General features: G+C 38.9%; 1 protein-coding gene across 2 annotated transcripts in view; it reads left to right on the forward strand.

The window, feature by feature from the left end:
• The window catches only part of kiaa0586 (KIAA0586 ortholog), a 490,003-nt gene that overhangs the window by 436,316 nt on the left and 28,650 nt on the right, over window positions 1-25,037 (forward strand). For both annotated transcript variants that reach the window (XM_048537548.2, XM_048537549.2), the window contains exons 29-31: window positions 1,189-1,372; window positions 3,296-3,426; window positions 9,641-9,728. In XM_048537548.2, the coding sequence (XP_048393505.1) occupies window positions 1,189-1,372; window positions 3,296-3,426; window positions 9,641-9,728 (403 nt within the window). The remainder of the gene's footprint in view (window positions 1-1,188; window positions 1,373-3,295; window positions 3,427-9,640; window positions 9,729-25,037) is intronic.

Raw genomic sequence — 25,037 nt, forward strand, 5'->3', positions numbered from 1 at the left:
TTCTGTTACTTTCAATAGGATGAAAATTAGGTCTATTCTTTCATGATGGGGAATCTATTCATTAAGTTACTATCCAAACCATGATGGTAAAAGTGTACTATATTGATTTACAGATAAGCAAAGTCCTTTTGACGATGGTTACATTTTTTGAATTAACATAACTTGTTCTGTACACTGTTGTTGTGGAGATATATCCAAGTTCATTGCAAAATTTTATCTTTTTTAATTAATGCCTACTAACAAATCTTGTAAAATATGTGACTGTTGACCAAAAGTGCTATATTTACAAATTGATTTGGTAATGTCACAAACGTATCTAATTTCGGAAGAAGTCTGTCGCAATGATATAATGTAGATACAGGTCGGGCATCCTTTATATGAAAATTTCAGGATTAACTGTTTTTCTGATAAGGATACACTTATACCAGTCGGGAGTGTCTGTATCTTCAAACCTGTTTCTGCCTATGGTTAAAAAGCTGCTTCAGCTTCCCTGCTTGAACTGCCAATCACAACCTGGTTTTAAACTGTCATCAGTCCTATTGACACAATAGGGCATCCATTTGCCCAGATTTACTTGGCTGTTGGCTTGCTTTAGGCAAGCACTTCGTTTGCTTGAAAAATCAGAAATGATGGAGGTCTGAGTGGCTAAAAATAGTGATGTACATTGTACCAATCTGAATGGTGTGCACTGGAGGAGTAGCATTATTTTGTTTTAATTTATTGAAAACATAATACCCTAAACGCATAGTGAAAGTCTACTGATGAAAGCAGATTGGTCCATTTGGGCCTTATGGAAAAACAACTTTTCTTTTATGTCAGTTTGGGCCATGCAAAGATTTTTTCCAAAGGCCCTGAACTCAGTGGGTCTGTTCCGGTCTGCTTTTGAAAAAACCAGCTGAGATCTTTATGAATTTCAGATATGCAGATGAAGGATATCTGAAGTGTATTTTTTTTTTGCTAGAGTTATTCCTCTCAGAGAGATGTGTCCCTATTAACTAGTGGGGAAATGTGTGATCACGTTCTACCTTAATTGACAAATAATTCTCTCAAATAAAACATCGAGTGAAATATCATTTATTCATAATAAATTCAAGACGTATCCTTTGTTACTCAAGCTGTTAAGCTTTGCATTACTTACTATAGTGTCTCTGAATTATACATGTACACCATTTTTGTTTTGCCATATAGGACTCTGATGACGATAGTAGTGCGGGGCAGGTCAGTGAAGGCCAGATGCCCAGATTTACTGGAGCAGCAGAAAGCATCATGACTGGACAGTCACAATACAGAAGTTCTCGATCAATGAATAGAGGTTCAAGCTTATCACGAAGAGGACGCTCTCCATCACCAGGACAGTTTGATATTCATAAAGGTAATTAGTACACTGTAGTTACCCTTGAACACAGGTAATTGAATAGTAATTACATTTATCCTTACATGTTTTAGCTGTTAAGGAAAACTATCTAGTTTGTTTAATGCAGCAGATATCAGTGAATGGAACAAGAATTTTTTCCTGAGCCATAAGACGAATGGTCAAAATCACTCATTTCATTCACACTTAAGAAGCATTTTCCCCTGTTCCCTAGAATGTCAGACATCCCATGGCACTTTCCAGGTAAGAGATGTGGGTGATGATCTGCTGCAGCTGTTGCAGTGTGCTAACTTATAAATGACTTAATGGAGGCACCAAATTGCTGTGTAATCCATTTTCACCTCTGCTTCCAGTGAGAAAATATCTTTCATGTGCTTTGAGTTTCTCCCCTTTGAAAGAATATCTTGAGCTTGTCCTTCAATTTTCACCCTTTCTGTCTTTTATTCCAATGGCAAATTGCACACACCCCAGTGCATTCTTCATATTTGACCACAGACAACAAGTGCCTGCTGAAGATATGACTTCACAAGAAATACTTGTCAAGTCTGTTGTGTCTTTACCAGCTTTCCACTGAGGCGCATTTGAGCTAACATCATCGCAACTGAGAGCAGAAACCATGACGACTTCATTATTTCTTCTTACATTTGGACTCATGTTCTGTTATCTGACACAATTATGATGTAAAAAAAAATTGAAATTGTTCCTTACAGCTATGTTATCTCACATTGCAATCCCTGTTGCAAGGTTCTTGAGAACATAAGAAAATGGAGCAGGAGAATGGCTATTCAACCCATTGAGCCTGCTCTCCCATTCATTAAGTCATGACTGATATGATTGTGGCTTTAACTCTACATTCCTGACCCCCCACCCAACTATTATTGACTCTATCATCAAATAACAGTTTGTCTCATGCAGCCTTTAATATATTCAATGACTTAGTCTTCATTGCTTTCAATGAAAGAGCTTCCAAAAATTGATGACCTTCTGAGAGAAGAAATGCTCCTCATCTCGGTGTTAAATGAGAGACTTGTTATATTTTAAATTTCCGTCCCTGTTTCTAGATTCCTCATTCTGCTTGTTCTTTTCATAAAGCAATTCATTATGAAGTGTTCATGTTGCGTATTATGTGTATAAATAAAACCGACTGTCTCTGATGAAGGGTCTAGGCCCGAAACGTCAGCTTTTGTGCTCCTGAGATGCTGCTGGGCCTGCTGTGTTCATCCAGCTTCACATTTTATTATCTTGGATTCTCCAGCATCTGCAGTTCCCATTATCATGTCCTACAAAACTACTGTTTTCTCGTATGTAAAACTGATGCAAATCTGTAAGAAGTGAATTTACTCAAAAGAAAATCAAAGACTACTTTAATATTTTTGTTAAAACATTTCTGGAAATTTCAGCCTAAATTATATTCTTCTTCCTTGGCCCTCTCAGTCATTGGCGAATTTTATAGTGTAATGTTGGTTTCACATAAACTTATAACAGTTTGGCAATAATTAGTCTTGCTTCCTATTCTTCAAATAACAGAAATGTCGCTTGTTTCTTTTGATCAAATTCATTAAGAAGTGGGTGTTAATCAATGAATTCAATTTGATTTATTTTATCTCTGGTCTTACAGTAATCTTTAACCCATATAAGATTAAATATCTTTATAGCACGGTACTGTAACCAAATGTTAAAACAATTGTTTTGAACTAATTTATTGCATTAGTGACATTGATGACAAATACCATAAGTTAGATCATTGTGCTGGCTGGTTTTTCAGCCATGAATTTACATCTCAATTTCTGGAAAATAACAACAGTGAGTGTAGCAGCCAATTAGCAGAGTTGCATTCTTGGTTACTGCTGCAGTTCACAATGTTTTTAGTGTATCATTTATCAAACTTCGAGTGATTTAATACTTGCAGTTGTATGTTCTCAGAGGGAAATGGATGGGAGCTTGATGCCAGCTATGGACCTATGACCTTGGCAGATCTCGAAACATGTCCAATCCCAGCGCTTCCCAACAGTCAAGCGTTCCAGAAGACCCCAAAAGCAAGAGATAAGGGACAGGTAAACATCTGAGAGGTCTCCAATCTGCTTGTATAGTTATTTGCGGAACTGTGATTTTTGTTGTGACTATGTGCCTTGCAACCAAAATAAATCCCAAATGAGCAGAAAAGAGGCTGTCTATGAAGTAATTTGGAGCATTCCAAAAGCCCATTGCAGGCTGTAGATTTAAAATATTATCTGCTGCAAAAAGCTCCCCAGAATATACAAATTATGGTTGTTACACTAAAATGATAACATAGAGAAATTTATCTAATTCCCCTAATCTTGCATGCGTTGAGGACTAAAGTGTTGGAAAACACATTATAAATTATACATAGACTGGAAACTCTTTGGAACTTAGGAACTGTTGGAACTTTGGAATTGTTGTGAAGGTCACTGGACCCAAAATGTTAACTGTGATTTCTCTTCGATGATGTTGCCAGACCTGCTGGGATTTTCCAGTAATTTCTATTTTGGTTTGTGTTTTGAACTTGGAACTTGGGCTTTATGATATTTTTCATGTTTCACAATTTATGATACAAAATGTCTTCATTTTTTGGATGACCCTATCTTAATTAGACGTGACAGTGCTCCTAGATTTCAGTCGCTCTGATATTGTTTGACTGCCAACAGACTGCCATAAATCCTAGTTTGTTTATTGCTAGTGTAATGGTCAAACTTTAGGTATGACACTTCATAAAGCACAGGGATTTGGCAGCAATTTATCAGATAATTTGAATCAACTAAGTATGTCTGTCCTGTCAAAGTGCTGTATGAGGATAGAAATAAGGGTTAAACCTGATGCTGCTGGAAATGCAATGCCTAGAAAGGAGGCCTGGAAATTGAGGTGTAGGGAGAGGAAGATCGCTGATTGGGATTTTAGCACATGAAATTATTATCCAGTTAACTTTTGTGGGTAGAGATAGCGGTATCCTATTGGGCCTAAAAAATTGTATGTAGTTATTTTGTGATAACTCGTGTAACTTAAAGTGGCCTCAGCAAAATAAAGATAATTGTCTGGACTTTTTTTATTATGGGCGCTGTCAGTGATCTGCATGCAAAGTGAAAATCATTTGGGTTGGCTTTGAGAAAACTTTTAACCTCATTTCTGTACAAGGTTATTTGCAAATTGTGAAACGTGAAATGTTGCAAGTAGCAGCAGATTCAGGCAATGTTTACGGCATGCACTTTTAAATCCATTAAAAGTATTTAAGAGTGATAACTTGGTGCAGTTAATACAACTGAAAACTGGTCTATCACTCAGTGTCCAGACCACCATTAACTTTCAGTATGATAGTAACACCGTCTTATTAGAAGTTAATTAAAAAAACTTTACTGAACCATTTACTAGTTACATTTATATCCTATGGTCAGTTTCTTTGTAAACTTGAAAAAGAAAATTAAAACATGTCTATTTATGTTGTTGCATCTGAAAAAAATTCTCAATTTTAAGAGTCTCCTCAAAAACTCATAAAAGTTTAGCAAAAGCTTGGAATGGTGATTGATTCAGTTTGGCGATATGATCAGATTTATAGCTAGATTCAAGTACAATGAACCATGGAAACTCTGATTTACATCGGACTGTATATTCACATGAAATTCTTTGATATCATGCTGGTTTGGTTAATTTTAGATGATTTACACTGAAAATAAAAGGTCAATCTAGCAAAAAAAAGTGAGATTATATTCTGTAAGATTGCATGAGAATTGAAAACAGCTTTGTAAAATGTTGTGACTTGATAATTGTTTGTCAACAAATGATCTTCTTGACTCATCACTATTTCAAATCCAATCATGTGAATAGAACAACATAACGGTACAGCATATGGACAGGCCCTTCTGCCCACGATGTCTGTGCTGACTGTGGTGCCATTCTAAATTAATCCCATCTGCCTCTACATTGTCCATATACCTCTGTTCCTTTCCTGGTCATGTGTCTGTTGAAATGCTGCACCATGTTTGATTCTACCACCTCCCTTGGCAGCACGTTCCAGCCACTCTGTTGGTAAAATGAATTTCCTCACATATCTCCTTTAAACCTTTCTCGTCTCATCTTGAACCTATATCCTCTATTATTTAACATTTCTACCCAATTATCCAGCCTATCTATGCCTCTTATAATTTTATGTACTTATAATTTCCTTCAGTTAATTCAGTTTAAGAAATATAGTTCACCAGAATAATTATTGGACTTAAAACGTCCAATTCTGAGCATACTGTAAAAAAAAACTTGAATCTATTATTGATGGGATAAGAAAAATCCAGGCGAGAGCCAATTCAGCGATAAGAACCAGTTTCATCCTTAGAGCAAGGGGAGATTTTTACAAAGCTTGTGAAAGAAGCTGGAATGCCCGAGGCTGTTTCTTCTCTGAATGGCTATTATTGACATGGTCTGAGGAGGCACACTACAGATACAGTGTGATTTTGATACTCAACAAGATTAATAGGCTAGATTTCCACCTTCATCACTTGTGCGCTAATCTGGCACAAGGAGTCATATGAAATTCAGGTGAGTTCATATAATGGCAAGTGATCTGTGTGCAATAATATCACTTTTGAAGCAGTGAAGGTGAAAATCTGCACAAAATATGTTCACGAGGAAATGCACTTTGCTTACAATTTAGCCTGTAAAATTTTTATAAAGTAAAGGAATATCAAGGTATTTAATTGTTCTCGATGTATATTTTAGTTTTGTAACTCAAGTAGCTGTTACTTTTCTCCTTCCCAACACACCTCCCCTCAACATTATTAGAATGCCCTTACTGTGCAGTGGAATCACCAAATATCCTTGTGGGTATTCAGCTTAGATTTTCAGTTTGAGTATGGGCAAATTATGGTGTATGTCCAACACATCAGGGCTTCAGCTGGAACTACACATACATATTTCACAGTGCAGCATTGCAGCTCATTATTTTGAGATAGGATTTGAACCCTAAACTGAAGACACAGTGAACTATTTAACCTGCTATCCAGTGTCAGAAGCTTATGTATATTGCATTTATTGACTTTATTTCAAATATAATGCAATAAAAATGTAATCCAAAGAAGCAACAGTAATTGCACACACAATATCAGTATTCAAACCTCAATTTTTTTAATAAACTTAATTTACATTAAACAAAGTTACAACAATTCTCATACATTTTCATTTCTCACACTCTATCTTGACTTTAGATAAACCTCCAGGGGATCTACCTTCTTGTAAAGACTTCAGTATTGATTCAGTTAAATGTCAAATAGTACTTTGGTTTCACTAATTTAAAACTGAACTTGACTACAATGAAAGCTGCTACACCCTAAAAGGCAAAAGCCGTCTTCCACATAAAATTATTTTATTGTGTAATTACAGACCATCTATGGCTAAGTGCACTTTATTACAGCATTTTTTATGTTATGTGGCGATTCTGTCAGTGTGAATCTGAGCATCCTCTTCTCTTGTACTCACTGCAATAGTAGTAGGACCTCAATCACCTAATCTGACTGGAACTTATATGGTGTTTTAGTAATGAACACACTTGGACAGCCAAGCACAATTGCACATGCCTTTCGTTGCATTCTATTTTGTACAGTATACAAATTTAAAGATTTTTTCAGAAATTATATGAAATGGCATTATTCATCTTGAGCAATTGAACAGTACAGACGACTGACATTTAGATAATTGATTCTCCACTGTTACTGCACTCAGATTTATCAAAGGAATTTGACTTCACTAGCCTGTGGTAAAAAAAATGTGATGACTCTGTTTTCTTTTATTGTGCACAGTTATGCAAATTAAAATCATATATCTTACAGATTTGCAAAAACACGAAATCTTGTTGAATTCCTCGACAACAAAAACACTTTGTCTTTTTACCAGCTACCTAACTCATCCTCAGTCAAGGAATTTGAATGCTACTTAACAGAATATCACACTCTAGTGCCATTAATGTTACTCTGACTTACGCAGATAAGCTACACTCTTAAAATGAAAAACTTATCTCGTAAGGTAAATGTTAGAAGCTCTTACTAAAGTTATTATAGCAAAACAATTGACAAGTTTAACGTGATCAGGTAGAGTCACAGTTTTGTGGAAGAGAAACCATATTTGACAAATCTCTTGCAGTTCTTTGAGGAGGCAACAGGTGCTGTGGATAAAGGAGAACTGGTGGATGTACTGTGTTTAGATTTCCAGAAGCATATGATAAGGTGCCAAATCAAACATTATCATGGAAAATAAAAGCTCATGGTGTAGGAGGTAATTGGTGTATTGGAATGAATGACATTGTGTTAGCTAACATAATGCGGAGAGTAGGCATAAATGTGATTTTTTTTCATGCTACCAAGCTGTGACGAGTGATGTGCCACAGGGATTGGTGCTGGGATGTCAACTGTTACAATTTATATAAATGACTTAGATGAGAGTACAGAAGGTATTGTTGCCAAACTCACTGATGACACAAAGATAGGTAGGAATGTAAGTTGTGAAGAAATCATGAAGCTACAAAACATATAGATAGGTTAGGTAAGTGATTAAGATGTTGGAAAATGGAGTATAAGTGTGAAATTGGCAGGAAGAATTAAAAAGAAGTTTATTATTTAAACGGAGTAAAGATTGTAAAGTCCTAATATGCAAGGGTGTCCGTGTACCTGAATCACACAAGATTAGTATACAAATACTGCAACTAATTAAGAAAACTAATACAATATTATAATTTATTACAAGGGGAATATTACACAGGACAATAATGAGATTGCAGCTGGAGTACAGTGCACAGTATTGGTCACCTTATTTAAGGGGAGATGTTAATGGGTTGGAGGCAGTTCAGAGAACGTTTACTCGATTAATACTTGAATTGGAATGGTTGTCTCAAGCAAAGATTTGGCCTGGTTGGCTTGTATCTGCTGGAGTTTAGAAGACTAATAAGTGATTCGATTGGAGCGTATTGGGTGTTGAGCGGTTTTGACAGGGTGAACATGAAGCGACTGTTACTCTTGTGCAAGGATCCAGAACTAGAGGTAACACAGTGTGGAGCCAGAGGAAAACAGCAGGCCAGGCAGCATCAGAAGAGCAGAAAAGCTGATGTTTTGAGTCAGGACCCTTCTTCAGAAAAATCCAGAACTAGAGACCTTTGTTATAAATCAGGTGTTACCCACTTTAAGCAGAGATTAGGCTTTCTTTTCCCTCAGAATGTTATGAGTCTTTGGAATTCTTTTCTAAAGGTGGAATGATTCTTGTTAAGAAAGCAGTTGGAGGATTATCAGAGGTAAACAGGATCACAGATTTGCATTTACGATCACATTAACCATGATCTTTTTAATTTGTACAGCAAGCCCAACAGGGCTGAATGACCTACATCTGGTCCTAAATTATAAGTCGTATGTAATAATTTTGCATAATTATTTTCATATTATAAAACCATTGTCAGATTTCCCCACAAGCCTGTTATCTGGCTAAAGTAGGGGTTTGAAGCCTACCCATTATGGGGAAGTCATTCACCTGTGACTTTCCCTGGATTGGCTGTTGAGTGGCCAGAGGGGCAGCTTGTCAGTCTGATTGTATGGAAGGTGGGTGAGCCCTCAAAGATAGGGATCATTTGGAGGCTCTCCACTTGAAAGAACAGCAAACTGCCTTTGCATGGTAAGTGAGGAACAGGCCACAACAAGATGGAGGCATCCTCTCTCTAACCTGTAAAGTTTATAACAAAAAATAAAATCAGTACCCATCATTGTGTGTTGACGGGGCATTGTTGCAGGGAGAGGAACACTTCTATAAGTGCTATGGCTACACTCGATGCCAAGAGGCCTCCATTCAAATTCTATTCAGTAATCCACAAGGACATATTGGGTCCTAAATAAGGAAGATTAGCTAATTGTGGCTACAGTCGGGTAGACCTGTGCCCCAACTCACACCATCCTACCTCTTGGAAAATGGCCCTGGCGCATGATGGGATGAAGGTGGGGCAGATGGCATGCCAGTTGGCAGCAGGACACTTCACACTTGCCTGCTGTCCTCAGGTTTGGTGTTAATTTTTAATATATCAATTAAAATCCATGCCAACATTGCTTTTTAAAGTCTGAATGAATTCATACAAGCTCTGCTATTTCAAAAATATTTCAGTTAGTTATCTGGTAGTATTATACAGAAAATGATTTCGATCTCATTTCTCACTAAGGTGTCGTCAGTACATGGTTTTTAAAAAAAGCCTTGGTAAAGTTACTTTGATATCATATGTCTTGTTGCAAATTTCTTCAGGATGATGACATACCAGCGTTGGAGCAAAAACCAGCAACTGCACGAGTGATAAAAGTTGAAAGTAGAACTCCAGATGCCACACAACAAAGTAAGTCAATTTCATATATCTCTTAAGCTTGGAGCCTGGTTGCTGTGTTGTGTCTGTTGACTGAAGTAGCTGCCAACAGCAGCAGTGCCATGCTCTCACTCAAAGCTTTTTTTGAAAAAGTTGGCTGACAGCCTTTTAAATTTAAGGACATTTCTTGAGAAATATATGGCCGAAGCTTGTTTTCTTTTTCAGGAACAAAGAATTCATCTTGAAACAAATGAGGCTGTTTCAGACTGTACAATCCAATTTGCTCAGTTATAAAATTGCTATTAATGTTCATATTTAATTCAAAGTTAAAATGTGAACAATTTATTTTGTATTTTAAAGAAATTAAAATGCCATGACTGCATTTGTTTTGCAAGATTTACCTTTTTATTTCTGACTCCGCTTCTAAAAGGAATAAATAATTAAATAATGTGCGGAAATGCCTGTAGAATCCTGGAAGGATAATACAATTTCCAGCCAAGTGTGAAAAGCTTATGAATTTATTCATCACTAACATTGAGACCTTCTATACAGCTGCCTGCATTGCATCATTTCTTTCTGTTTTCTGTGAGTCCCTTACGTCCTGAAATGCCATCTCTCGGTCATATTTCTTGTTATACTGACCTGTGATGCTGAACTGAAGGTAATATCTGGCTCATGATCCAGAAATCGTAACAGGCATATTGAATCTGTGACTGTATGGCCTGAATATTCTTGAAGACGGAGAGGATCTCAAGCCTGAAAGAAAATAGTGCTGCAGTCCTGCTTCTAGATGTTCTGGCCTCAAACCTAGCAACATTTTTGCAAGGGATGTGGGTGGAACAGAAATTTGGGAACAATTGCAAATTGCAGTTTGAACGTCTGTTGCTCATGAAGTCAACTGCACCTGTTAAAGTGCATCTGCCTTTAGTGAGATCCAGTTTTTGCTGATAGGATACCCAAACCAAGATAGATGTGATTTTGACTTTTTAGGGTAAGGTCTAAAGCTGCTGCAATTCTTTACAGGAAGTAGGGCATCCAGTTGGAGAGCTGGGTACCATTTGGATCGAACTCTGAGACAACCTTTTTGAGACGTTATAAAATATGGATAAACTCAATGGAACTGTCAAGTCATCAAGGGAACTGGCAAGGCACTTAAATGTCCTGGACTTTAGATTTTACGAAAAACTGTCTGTAGAGCAAAAGTAAATCTGTGTTTGCTATTTCAGTTTCTGGTGACATAAATCTGAGAGTTGTTATTGTAGGATTTGCCCTGCATGATTGATTTGACAACCTTTCATTATCACAGTGTGGTGACTATTTCTTCACAGATATTGCTAAATGGCTAGAACTAGTGAGATTATGAATACAATTGCTTGTATTTGTAAGGACTTAAGTAGTTGAAGAAAGTTAAATGCAGTGAATAGGTCAATGAAAGTGCTCTTTTTAATCGTGATTTCATCAATAAACAGTTTCAAATATAGGTCATTGATGTGCCCATGATGGATACTGGGTGAGTTAGTATGAGGTTGTAGACCATAAGACATAGGAACAGAATTAGACTATTCAACCCAACGAGTCTTCTCTGCTGTTCAGTCATAGCTGATTTGGGTCACCAAACCCGAAATGCTAACTCGGTTTTTTCCCCTTCACAGATGCTGCCAGACCTGCTGAGCTTATCCAGCAACTTTGTTTTTGTGCCTCTATCCATGCCAGTACCTTGCCTTTAATAGGATGGACTCTTATCTTGTTCAGCAGCTTCCTATGTGAGACCTTGTCAAAAGCCTTCTGGAAATCCAAATAGATTATGTCCACTGACTTTCCTTCGTCTAACTTGCTGATTAGCTGGTCAAAGAATTCTACCAGATTTGTCAGGCATGATCTCCCTTGATGATGCTGTGCTGACTCAGCCCTATTTCATCATGCACTTCTAAGTACTTCAAAATCTCATCCCTAGTATTGAACTCCTGAAATCTTACCAACATCATAGGTCAGGCTAACCAGCCTATAGGTTCCTGTCTTCTGCCTCCTCCACGTTTTAAACAGGGGTATTACATAAGCCATTTTTCAGTCAGCCAGGTCCTACCCTGACTCGAGTGTTTCCTGAAAGATCACCAGCAATGCCATCACAACCTCCTCAGATATCTTCCTCAGAACCCTGAACTGCAGTTCATCCAGTCTATCCACCTTTAAGCATTTCAGCTTCCCTGGGACCTTCTCCTTAGTGACAGCCACTAGACTCACTTCTGGCCCCTCATTTTCTTGAAGTTCTGGTATGCTGCTGTTAACTTGCACTGTGAAGACTGGGGTAAAATACCTATTCAGTTCCTATGCTATTTCTATTACTACTACTACTACAACCAGATTTTTCTGCAGTCCAATATCCACTCTTCACTCTGTTTTACCTTTTAGATATTTAAAAAAAGCTTTTGCAATCTCCTTATATATTCCTAACTAGCTTACCCTCGTATTTCACCTTCTTGCCTCAATTGCTTTTTAGTTAGCCTTTGTTGATTTTTAAAGTCTTCCCAATCCTGTGGATTCTCATTAATCTTCACCACATAGTATGCTTTTTCTTTTGCTTTCATGCTGTCTCCTTGTTCCATTGTTAGCCAAGGTGGCCTTGTTTTTCCTTTGGTATGTTTCTTCTTCCTTAGGATGGATTTCTGCTTCGACTCTAAATTACTCCCAGAAACTCCTGCCATTGCTGCTGCTCCATCTTAACTGCCAGGCTCCCCTTCCAGTCAATGCTGATCAGGTCATCCCTCACGTCTGAGTAACCTTTTATTCAATTGTAATATTGTTACACCTCATTCCATCTTCTCCCTCTCAAACTACAGGATGAAATCTATTATATTATATTGTGGTCATTGTCCCCTAGAGGTTTCATCACTTCAAGCTCCCAATTAAGTCTTCCCCTTCACACATCATCAAGTCTAGAATTGCCTGTTCTGTAGTGGGCTCTACCACAAGCTGCTGTTAAAAAAAAACTAAATGTTGGAGACATTCCACAAATTTCCTTTTCTTGAGATCTACTGACAACCTGATGTTTCCCAGTCCACCTGCATACTGAAATTCTCTGTGGTTAGTTTAACAGAACAGGCATGTAAGAAAGGCACCATCTCCTGACTTAATTTCTTCCTCACATCCAGACTACTGGTAGGAAACCTGTACACAACTCCAATCGGGGTCTTTTTCTTTCCTTATGGTTCCTCAACTCTACCCACACAGATTCCACACCTTCTGTCTCTATACTACTCCCTGTTATTGATTTAATTTCATTTCTTACCAAAAAGGTAACCCTGCTCCTTCTGCCATCTGTCTGTCCTTTTGATAGAACCTGTATCCTTGGACATTCAGTTCCCAAAAGCAAAGAGTGGTGGGTGAAGACATGGACTGGCATGCATTGGCACAGGTACTATAAATAGCTGGAGAAAATAATACAGGAGGTATAGATTGAGGTGGAGGGTACATAAAGAACAGGGCCATGGGTGTAGGAGCACACGGTGGTCTGGATGAGGCATGAGAAGTCTGTTGAGAGAGTGAGGGCTCAGAGAACTGTTTTTCATTTTTCTTCCACAGTGGCGCTGACGTCCTTGATCACTGAGGCCTGCACTTAGCACGTGACACTCTGTACATTAGCAGGAGTCAGTCCAGGAAAGAGATTGAAAGCAACCACAACGCCCACTGCCCCCAGAACAAAGTCCAGCTCGCTGAGACTGTTTGTCCAAGTTGATTTGGAAGAGTTAGAATTTTTGTTCCTTGATTGCACTGGTGTGAAAATTCAAATTTCTGGCTTCAGTGTCCTCTCTTGTGTCTGAGAGCTCATGTTCGATGTTGATGAAGCTGAAATAATCACATGCCAGTCAGCATGTTAAGAGCTGGCTAGAAGGCTTCTTTTCTCTTTCCACATCCAGAAGTGCTGTTACACACAACTGAACAGCTTCTCAGCCCAGGGCCAAATCACTGTGACTTTTTTTTCCCACTATTGACTGCCACCAGTAAAACATCCATCTACTATCTAATAAGGTTGAAGACGTATTATTAGATTGAAGGCTATGGGCCAAGTGCTGGTAAGTGCAATTAGGTTAAAGGTCAGGTGTTTCTCACGTGTTGGTGCAGACTCGATGGCTGAAGCGTTTCTTCTGTACTATATGATTCAGTGAGGATCTCCATTTATCACAGGCTTCCATAATACTGACCCAGCTCTCCAAGGACTGGTTGACAGCTTCTGGGTCCTAAGGACCACTTGTTGGATTCTGGAGGGGTAGGCGTCAATAGCAAGAAGGTTTATTATTTTCATTTGCTTCTTGCAGATCAGGAATTGTAGAGAGTTGCTTTGTGTGTTAGAGGCATGAGTAGGGGGCGGGACTTTGAAAGGCCACCCAATGACCCATGAGCAGGGCAGTAAAGGCCCACCACCACCCCCTCAACCCCAGCAAACAGGTCAGTGTGGTTACCCAGTCACTTTACTGCCCAAGGCAGCAGTCAATCAGAAAGGTTGCAACTGATGTCCTTATCAGGTTCAGAAAGTCCCCAGTGGATGTCCTTGGCAAAACCTGGCAAGACAGTGATGAGTATCTCTCCAGTATCACCTCCCCACAAGTGGAAAATTCCACCCTTGATGTATCCAGGTAGTTGCAACGTCTGCTTCATCTGGGCTGTCTGGCTCATGGCAACCCTGAAGACTCTGCATAAGTTATTCCCTTTAAATGATGGTGGATCTGCAGCCACACGAAAAAAAAAAGTGGATGTGCACATTTAAAATCAATCGTCCATGTACTCGGGGAAGAAATAGAATTGCTGAATATCCTCCAGTGCTTCACTCCAAACATATACAAATCTGAGGATGAGGAATCGTGTATTTCAATATAAAAGTCACTTTGGAAACAGTAGCTATTGTTGATTTTTTTTTCTCTTTCCTCTCGCAGGACATTGAAACCAATTTGATCCTGGCTGAAATGATGAACAAGTAGAGGCCAGAGATTGAAATGGGACCTTTCTGACTTTTTATATCTCTCTTCTGCTCTAAATGGGGAATTTACTTACTGATCTAGCTGGAAGTTCAATCTGTTTTTGAAAAGAATTTCAGAGCTGCAAGCTGTTTTAAATGGGCAAATCAGTAACTTTTCCTCTGCCTCAGTGTAGTATGGTTGTGCTGATTCTATTCCTCCACTAAGATCTGATGCCATTGGCAATCCTGGCTGCATTCCCTGAACTCATTCAGATGGCTAGTTTGTTAAATCTTTGTAGGTCTCTATCACATTGTAAAACTAGAATTCTGACTGTTTATATTGATGAAGGGTTGAAACTCAAACGGCAATATAGTCCAAATGTACAAACTTTGTAGAGGGCAATTGACATACAGAGGAAAGTAAACATTGAGAAAATGTCACTTCCTTTCCTACTTGTAGCACCAATGTAAATTTTTCATTGATCAAAAAAATCCATGGGAGTGATTTTTCCAGAGTACTTGAAACTAAAAACAGTTTAAAGAACAAAAGGTGAGTCCAGCGGACACCAATAGCTCTCAGCAGAGAATAAAGTTATTTTACTTCTGAAACAAACAAATATCATTGAAATTTTAAAACTAGGGAAAGAGGGTTCTTCTGCTAGAAAAGTGTTGGAAGAATTAAGGAACTGGTATAGTTTCAACAGAATATAAACGGTGAGATGGGGTCAAAAGCAAAATAAGTAGAGGTTGAGTGGAGTCCCCACCATTTTCCCATCGTAATGGCATTTTACCAGTGTCAGGGAAGTAGGAGGATAGCTCTCCTACTCACGTGAGCCATTTGAGTGAGCAGTTAAGGGTATCATCATTCACTTCTGATGGCATTTAGCTGGTGGCAGGTTGGTCCTTTGCCATGTGGGGAGATAAACTGTTAACCTCTTGGGTTGGGGTGAGCATACAGACGGCCTCCCTATCATGGCAATAGACACCTATCAATAACACTCACCTGTACTTACCAGCCAAACCACCCTGCCAGGGCCTGCCTGACTGTCCTGGCAGCCAATGACACAACCTACCTGGCTGTGAGGGCACTTGGCCACTGCCCTTAGGTGGATTTGGAAGCAGGCTCCTGGCACATGCACTGAGGTAGTATGTTGAATCAGCTGTGGAGGTTTAGGACTATTATCTCTATAACTTACGTAAATTGTTCCAAATTCCAAGTTTTATCATGTTCACTAGTATTCTGCTTTGAAAATTGCCTTCTAAGCAGTACATACAAAAACAAAATAAAATTGTAATAACAAGGTGTAGAGCTGGATGAACACAGTAGGCCAAGCAACATCAGAGGAGGAGGAAAGCTGACGTTTCGGGCCGAGACCCTTCTTCAGAAAATTTTCAGAAGGGTCTAGGCCCAAAACGTCAGCGTTCCTCCTCCTCTGATGTTGCTTGGCTTACTGTGTTCATCCAGCTCTACATCTTGTTATCTCAGATTCTCCAGCATCTGCAGTTCCTACTATCCCTAAAATTGTAATAACCTAGTTTGTTCACTGGAGAGCAGACTGCGGAAGATTAAAATTTTCCATTGCTATTTTCTAAATCACCACTAGATGGCAGCTGTTGTCAACCGTATTGTGGCTTACAGGGAAAAAAGCATACACTGAATTGCGGGACAGAACAAAGGTTTTAAATTCTAGCGCTGAGGAAATCTTAAAAGCTGATACCCAACTTTGTGGCCTTCCAAATGCAATCCTTTTGTATGCTTTGTCACTGAACACTGCTTACAATTTTCTGTCAGCAGTATGTCTTCAAGTTGACATATGGTGTAAAGGACAAATCTTTAAAACAATGCACTGCTCCACAACTCATCTGCCACAGAATTTCAGTTTATGTGAAAGTAATAGCATTTATCACCAATTCGGAAAAGGAGGATATGTTAAGTAGGTCACAGGTCTGTGATTCTCGGCATTTGCTGATCTAGGTCTTGCTATGCTCTTAAGTGCAAGAGTACCAGCTGAATGGGGAAAACGACATAAAGGTAGTTTGATCAGTCTCATGGGCCTCTTTGTGTTTGACTCTAGAGGGCACTTAATCGAAGTCTATGAGCATATGGGCTGCTTCTCATTTTAGTTGTGGAATATTTGAGAAGAAACATGAATACATGGGTAATACATCGAGACAAGAACAAAAAACATAATATTTTTCAACATTCTGTAACGCATAGTAAGTTTTTAGTAAAGACATGAGAAAACATTTAAGAATTATTAAATCAGATGGGGAATGGATTTTAATTCATTTCCACATATTTCTAGAGCTACTATTTAACATATTGCACTGTATAACAGTATATAAAGTAATTTTATATGGTAATTTTGGATAAAGGCTTGAATTTAGATCACACTTCAGCACTTATCTTTAAAAAGTCTAGTCATTTTTAAAGGGACTTCTATTTGTAAATTTGGTAGCTGTATTCTGTGCAGTAAGACATATAAATGACAATTAAATGAGACATGAATTGATCTGATTGGTTACTGTAAATTGGGGAAGAATGCTGGTTACAGTACATGGATAAATTTATTGCTTTTCTTTGAATAACTTACACTGGAAGTTTGTTTTCCACTTGAATCACCAAAGCAAGCAAATGAACCCCTTAAGAATCATCCAACTGCCAGAAACTCCAACAGTATACTATTCCTGTCAGTGTTGAATAGTATTGGAATGTTAGCCTATTTGATGTGTTCACATTTCATAGCGCTCTCTTTTCTAAATTAGAAGGGTGAGAGTTATCAATTAGGCTGTGTTAACTCAAGAATGTTAAACTTATTCTATTTCTCACTGGACCTATTTATTATTTTCCTTAAGATAACATTATAATTGTTGTAATCCTACTATATAACCTTGTCCTGCCTCTCTACCACCACTTAATCCTACATTTGTGGAAGTGAATCTCAACTTTGATTCTGTGAGTGCCACTTCCCATGCTCCTTCAAACAGGTAATGCTTAAGAAGTCAGAATAAGCATTTGCTGATCTTGCTACCATGAACTGCTCCATTTGGCAGCTCACAAAATATCTTTAACTTACGAGGATATTAGAGATTGAATATGTACCTAGGTTGTGGGTGCTGGAGTATGGAGCTACTCCCAGGATGAATTAATAACAAGACATGCATTACTACCTCCTACTTCTGTGCTATTAATAAAATATGACCTCTATGAGCAATTTAAATTATCAGAAGAACCACAGTGATTCACAACCTTAAAATACAAGTTGAAACTATATTCCTTTAACATTCCCAGCAGGGAGCTTCAAATGAAGGGAATCTGGATCTGGAAGGAAGGGCTATACTGATGTGATCTTATCTACAAACTATTCTCAGTGTCAGCAGAATTCTCACTGGGAGCACAACAATCAGAAAATTTATTTTATGTCAACAAACATAACAGTGTTAACCCAGCTCTTCGGAGGGACGCTTCAGTTTAAAGACATCAAACTGCAACCATACAGATTGTCTTCTTAATCATGACAGTATCTACACTTCAAAAATACTTCATTATATATAAAGCATTTTTTGAGACATCCTGAGTTAATGAAAGGTGCTATGTAAATGCAAGTCTTTCTCTTCTTGATCTTGCATCTGCAACAAAAACAAAATACGATGACAACAAAAATCCTTTACATTTTGATAAGGTGGCTGAGTTACAAGGTATTTGCAGAGGAGAAGCTTGAGAAGGGTGTTGGAGAAGTACCTTTGGCTAGCATGTTCCACATCTTTACCTTCTTTCAAAGCAAATCTGTAATAAATCATCTAAATCTCATGGACCAAATGAAAATGGTTTGAGTCAGCAGAACGCTTTGATGTTTCCCCAGATCTGTGGAGAACAGCAATAATATTGCATACAATGAAGTGCAATATCTTTTTACCTGATAACAGATACGTTTGCTGCGAGAGGTTATTGTGGATAGTCATGTGCTCTGCAAGCTGGATGCTTTCTTTTCCTGAAAAAGTGAAAAGCACTCAAGAAGGATTCCAATGATCCTGTTTCTTGATAAGATTTTCTTGAATAAATAAAGGAAAGAATTTGGGAATTACTCAGGGATCACCTGTTTTTATCTGAACGCAGCTCCTCTGGCAACTGCTAGTATTAGATATAAATATCTTTAATGTATATATAAAATACACGTGTAGTTTACATAGAGATTGTATAGCCCGTAAACAAATGCTTCTCTTTCTGACAGATTTCTTCTTATGCTGATAGTAAAAATCCAAAGTCTATGGCGATATGGCAGCGTTGTTTCTGAAGTAGTTAGGACTGATACCCTTATTGTCTACATTCAATTTGCTGAGGTGGCAGGCTAGCCATGTTGAATGGCATGATTGTTTTTGTATTGGCCTTCATCTAAGGCCCATCTGTTTTACATCAGTCAGGCTTCACAGCCAAACATTGCTGCCGTTCCTCTATGCTGACACTTGTAGCCCCCCTATTATCAAAGTAAGCACAAAGAAATGTCTGGATTGGCCTTACAGCTGTGCTTTGCAGCTTGGAACTATTACCACAAAACAAGTAACACAGAACTTGAACCAGCACACATTCCTATTAGTTCCATATGTATCATGAACTGTTCCATCAACAGTTTTGACATTAAATGTGATGTAGTCAGATCAGTATATAAAAGTGTTTAACAACATAGGATGGAATTTTCCTTTCCTGCTGAGGTGAGAGCAGTGGAGGCTGGCAAAATACAAGGAGAATGAAGCAATCATTGAGATGTTGAGAAAACGTTTTGTGATTTTCTCTTTCAAACTTAAAATGGTGACTTCAGAACCTTGGCATCAAGCTGTGATTACTTCATTTCCATGGATTTGCACCACATAAGTACCCAAGTCAACTTATTTATACACTACTTCCAATTCTTCCTTCTAAGAAATTACAGTCACAAATTTCAGACATGTCAGAGCAGGTAACCAGCAGTTGCAGCTCACCAATTGGTTCCAGTCCACATCCAAATGAGTTTTCACCATAATAACCCTATATACTCTGTGACATCAATATGGCTGTCAGACCAATTTCACAGTGCTTCAGCCCTTTAAGCTTTAGGTTTCACTGTATTCAGATCAGTGAGGGATTGGTGACAGTGGTGGAGGCTTCTCAATGATGAAGATCACTGTAGCCTCTACATGAGGAGAGTGTAGGACCAATAAGAACTTGGGAATCTCCAAAGCTATGGTCTCGGAGGTTAAATTGGACACCTGATTGGGCCTATTAAAATTGAGGGGCATTGATAGCAATAAACAGTCAATTATCAGGGGGTCATAAATTGAAGAAATATGGCAGGAGGTTTAGAGGGGCTTTCTTCCAGAAGTTGATGGGTATCTGGGGGATTACTGCTTGAAATTATGTCACAGGCAGGAAACCATTGCAGCAGTTAAGAACGATATAGATTCCAAATTCTCAGCACACAGGTCTACAGGCTTGGGAAAGGGGATTTAGAGTAGATAAATGTTTGATGACTGACACAAAACATGCTAGGCCAAAGGATCTCTTTCTGTGCTGTAATACACTAGGACTATAAATCATAATATAAAGGAGCTCGGGACAAGGCTTAAGAGATCACAGGGACAGAAACACAAAAGAGGACATGGTGAATGGGCTGGGGTTGGGGGGTGTGCAATTTCTGTATCTCAGTTGAACCCACTTGCATAGTACAGTAAAATTGACTTTACAATGTCAGATCATGAGAAAACAGTGCAATAACTACATAAAATGGTTGACACCACGAGCTGGGTGGAGTAACTCCTGGAATTTCAGGTTCTGCCAGAAGTAATTGCAGTATTCATAGAATCGTAAAGTCATGGAGTAGTACAGCACAGAAACAGACCCTTTGGTCCAACTCATCCAAACTGACCAGATATACTAAATTAATCTAGTCCCATTTGTGCATTTGGCTCATATCCCTCCAAACCCTTCCTGTTCATATACCCATCTAGATGACTTTTAAATATTGTAATTGCACCAACCTCTGGCAGCTCTTTCCATACACACACCACCCTCTGCATGAAAATGTTGCTCCTTGTGTCCCTTTTAAATCTTTCCCTTCTCACCTTACACCAATGCCCTCTAGTTTCGACTCCCCTATCATAGAGAAAAGACCTTGACTATTCACCCTATCCATGTCCCTCACAATTTTATAAACATCTATAAAGGTCACTCCTCTTCCTCTGACACTCCAGGGCAAATAGCCCCAGCCTATCCAGGTTCTTCCTATAGCTCAAACCCTCCAACCCTAGCAACATCCTTGTAGATCTTTTCTGAACCTTGTCAAGTTTCACAACATTTTTCCTGCAGCAGGAAGACCGAAATTGCACATGGTATTCCGAAAGTGGCCTCACCAATGTCCCGTACAGCTGCAAAATGACCTCCTAACTCCTATATTCGACGCTCTGACTGTCTACTTATTAGGTAATCCTTCCTTCACGAGTGTACCAGGTGCTACCTGGCTGCTGTTCCCACGTTAGTCTGCACATTTTGCTGAAGTCACAAATGGCTGAGACCATTTGCTCACCTGCCTAGGACTGACCAGGTGCCCAGTCCCTGGTAGTCCTCTGGCTGCTTTTGACCAGCTGCAGAGACGTGTCAGTGACGTGCTCACCAGATTGTGCACCCAAGTCTGATCTAGATAAACTAGCCTTTGAAATAAGTCCGAGCTGCTTCAGGAAAGCTGATTTAAAAGATTCTAGAACGAGTAATTGGACAGCGAGTATGGAAAGGGTCAGGAATTAACTTCAAGCACAGCAAATAAGGGAACAAATGTGAGAAGGGTCCAGTCAATGCAGAGCTGAGGGTGTTGTACTTAAATGTGCACAGTATACAAAATGAGATTAAAATTGGCAGGTATAGTGCTATGGATATAGAGACGTGGCTAATCAGGGCTGGGAACTGAATATCCAAGGATACTCGTCCCAACAAAAGGACAGAAGTGGTGGGGTTACCTTATTGTAAGAAATTAAAATCTTAAAAAGTAGGCTCCCGTCCCAATCAAATCTGGCCAGCTCCGCCCTCATATCTTTGTAGTTATTATTACTCAACTGTAATACTATTTATATGATTCAAACTTCCCTGATAGCTCAGAGATTAGCATTGCTGCCTCACAGCGACAGGAACCTAGGTTCAATTCCACCCTCAGGTGACTGTCTCCATAGAGTTTGCACATTCTCCCTGGATTTCTGCCAGGTCCTCCAGTTTCCAGTCCAAAGATGTGCAAGCTAGGTGGGTTGGCCATGTTAAATTGCTCATAGTGTTCAGGGATGTGTAGATTAGGTGGTTTATGGGAAATGTGTTTGGGTGGGATGCTTTGAGGGTCAGTGTGGACTTGTTGGAAGGAAGAGCCTGTTTCCACACTGTAACAATTCTATGATCAAACTGCTAGGTGACTTCTGTTACATTATGGTCACTTCCCTCGAGGGGTTCCTTTACCTCAAACTCCTTATTCAAGTCTGCCTCATTGCACATCATGCAATCCAAAATTCCTGTTCTGCTTTGGGCTCTACCACAGGCTACTCCAAAAATCCATCTAATTGACATTCCATAAATTCCTTTTCTTGGGATCTGCTACTAAGCTGATTTTCCCAGTATATTTTTATAATGAAGGCTCCCATGATTGTTGTAACAGCACCTTTCTTACATTCCTTTTCTATCTCCCGATTTATTTTCTGGTTCACATCCTGACTACTGCTAGAAAACAATACATAACTCAGAGTACGATCTTTTCCCCTTTGCAGTTCCTCAACTCTACACACACACGTTCTTCTCCTTCCAACCCTATATATCTAAATTCTTGCTTTATATCTAATTTCATGTCTTACTAACACGGCCAATCCATCCCCGCTGTCCATCTGCCTGTCCTTTCAATAGGTGGCGTAGCCTTGGATATTTAGTTCTCAGCCCTGATGCCTTTGCTCTACGTCTGATTGTCACAATATTGTACCTGCCAATTTTAATCTGTGCTACCAACTCATTTACATGCTTTTGAAAATATGCACTTTTAAGTACACACGCTCAGTCCTGTGTTGACCGTCACCCTCACATAGTTGTCCACTTATCTTCTGTGCCTGAAGTTAGATTCCTGACCCTTTCCATAGTCTCTGCCCTATTACTTGCCCTGGAAACTTTAATAATCTCTCCTGAACCCTCTAACTATTTCCATAATTTTCCATGTGACTGAACCCACGCCTGTTGAAAGCTCTATCAACAGCCCTTGTTATTTCATTTCATCAGAACTCGGGTCCCAGTATAACTCCAATGCAGCCTGTCCCCCGAGGACAGCTCCTTCCTTCCTCAGCTGAGTGCCAATGTCCCATGAACTTGAACCGGTTTCTCTCACATCAATCTTGAAGCCATGCTTTTACGTCTTAGTCTCATTCACCCTGTGCCAATTTGTTCATGGCTCAGCTGGTAATCCAGAGATTGCCACCTTTTTGGTCCTGCTTTTTAATTTAGTCATATTCCCTCAGCAGAACCTCTTATCTCTTTCTACCTGTATTGTGGAGCACGACAACCGGATCTATCCTTTGCCATTCCAATTTCCTCTGCAGTCCAGATGAGATATCCTGAACCCAGCACAAGGCAGGCAACACAGGTCTCGGGACTCTCAATTCTCACCACAGAAAACAGTGTCTATTTCCCTGAACGTATTATTCCTGATTACAACTACATGTGTTTTTCTCCCCTTTCTTGAATGCTTTTAGTTTGTAAGAGCTTTAGTTTGATATATTTCTTTAATATTTATGAACTACTTAAGTTTTTTTTTGCTTGTATCACTTCTTGCATTTTCCATATTGATATCCAGAGTATGATGTACAGGCTCACTGCACATCACCACTAGTTCACTCAGCTCAGCGTCTGTTTGCATGTTGCACAGCATGTGAGCATAGCATGATGCAAAGGAGTGATTGCTTCAGCTGCCAGTTGAAGTTAGCTGTTTCATCCATTTTATGCCTTTTTTTATTTTCATTAAGTCTGTCAAGTAAATTCCATTAATCTGTTAACTTCAATCCTTACCTTCCTGCTTTTGATTTTGCCGATTAAAAGCCTTCTTCTTGTCAAACCCTGGGCTATTACAAAAGGTCTAATAATTGGACAATTGTGTGCCCATTTTACAACAATGAAAACTAAAATATAGAAACATTTAACATACTATATGGGAATCATGGGGTACACTCTCTGCTGACAGAGAATCAGCCACCATATTGGTGTAGGCATCTAAACACCCTCCAGGGCCTGAAATCCTGTGCATCAAGCAAGCATTATGTCGACATCGTTGGCAAGAAAAGGGATCTAACATCTTTTTCATGGCCCCTTTCCAAATTCATTAGCTCTGATTGCAGCTGGTATCCATCTGCTTGTGTTTAGACTAAAATGTATCCCACATTTTATTAACCAACAGTTCTTAAAAAGGGCCAACGAGAGACTGGTCATCATTTAAAGTATGTTTTGTAAAATATACATATCAACATGTAAAACATGAATTTAGCTCTGCAAGAGTGTGTCAGATTTGAACTGATTTAAAAATCAGACCTGTGGAAGCAGAAGGAACTGTGCTTCTCTCATTTAGATTTCAGCTCAAAAGCCTATTGTCAGCTCCCACCAGGTCCCCCTTCTAATTTCGATACTAACACTTTCCGAGTCATACTTGAGGTCCACTTTGGCAATATAACAGCCAGGAATTTGATCATATTTCACTGACAAGCACTTTCAGAACACGCAACACATGGCTGCAGATTTCCAGCCTCATATAAGTAATGTCTAATACTGCACGTACCTCAGGTTTATCCATGACTGTATTGGGATAGAATTTGTAAGTCCAATACTATTATTTCAGCAAAATTTTAGTTTGAATAAAAATTGTCAATATTTAGAACATTTTAGTGAAAGATTTCTTGGCTTTCAACGTTTGAACAGTTTTATTGAAGTTAATTTCTTTGCAACACTTTGGATAATCACACATTGCATGGCAAAAAATGCTTGAAGCAATATTTTGTGAGTCAAACATGATAAATGTGAAAAAGTAAAATTTATTATTTGCTGTAAACATACATTAGCCCTGGACTTCTGTGAGGTTTCCTTCCATTTCCTCGCAGAACTTTGACAGATTCTTGGAACCTCTGAACAAATGGAATAAATTGGTAAAAGTTAAAAGGGGGGAGATGTTGGTGTAATGATGGTGTCACTGGGCTATTTAATCTAGAACCCCAGATTAAAATGCTGTAGGGTCAAGAATTCAAATCCCACCCGCAGATGATAAAATTAGAATTCAATAAAAATCTGCAAACGTTAACCTAATCATGACCATGTAACCACTATCGATTGTTATTATAAACCCATCTGGTTAACTAATTTC

Source organism: Stegostoma tigrinum, chromosome 10, assembly GCF_030684315.1.
Source record: "Stegostoma tigrinum isolate sSteTig4 chromosome 10, sSteTig4.hap1, whole genome shotgun sequence".
In the NCBI taxonomy this organism is placed as follows: Eukaryota; Metazoa; Chordata; class Chondrichthyes; order Orectolobiformes; family Stegostomatidae; genus Stegostoma; species Stegostoma tigrinum.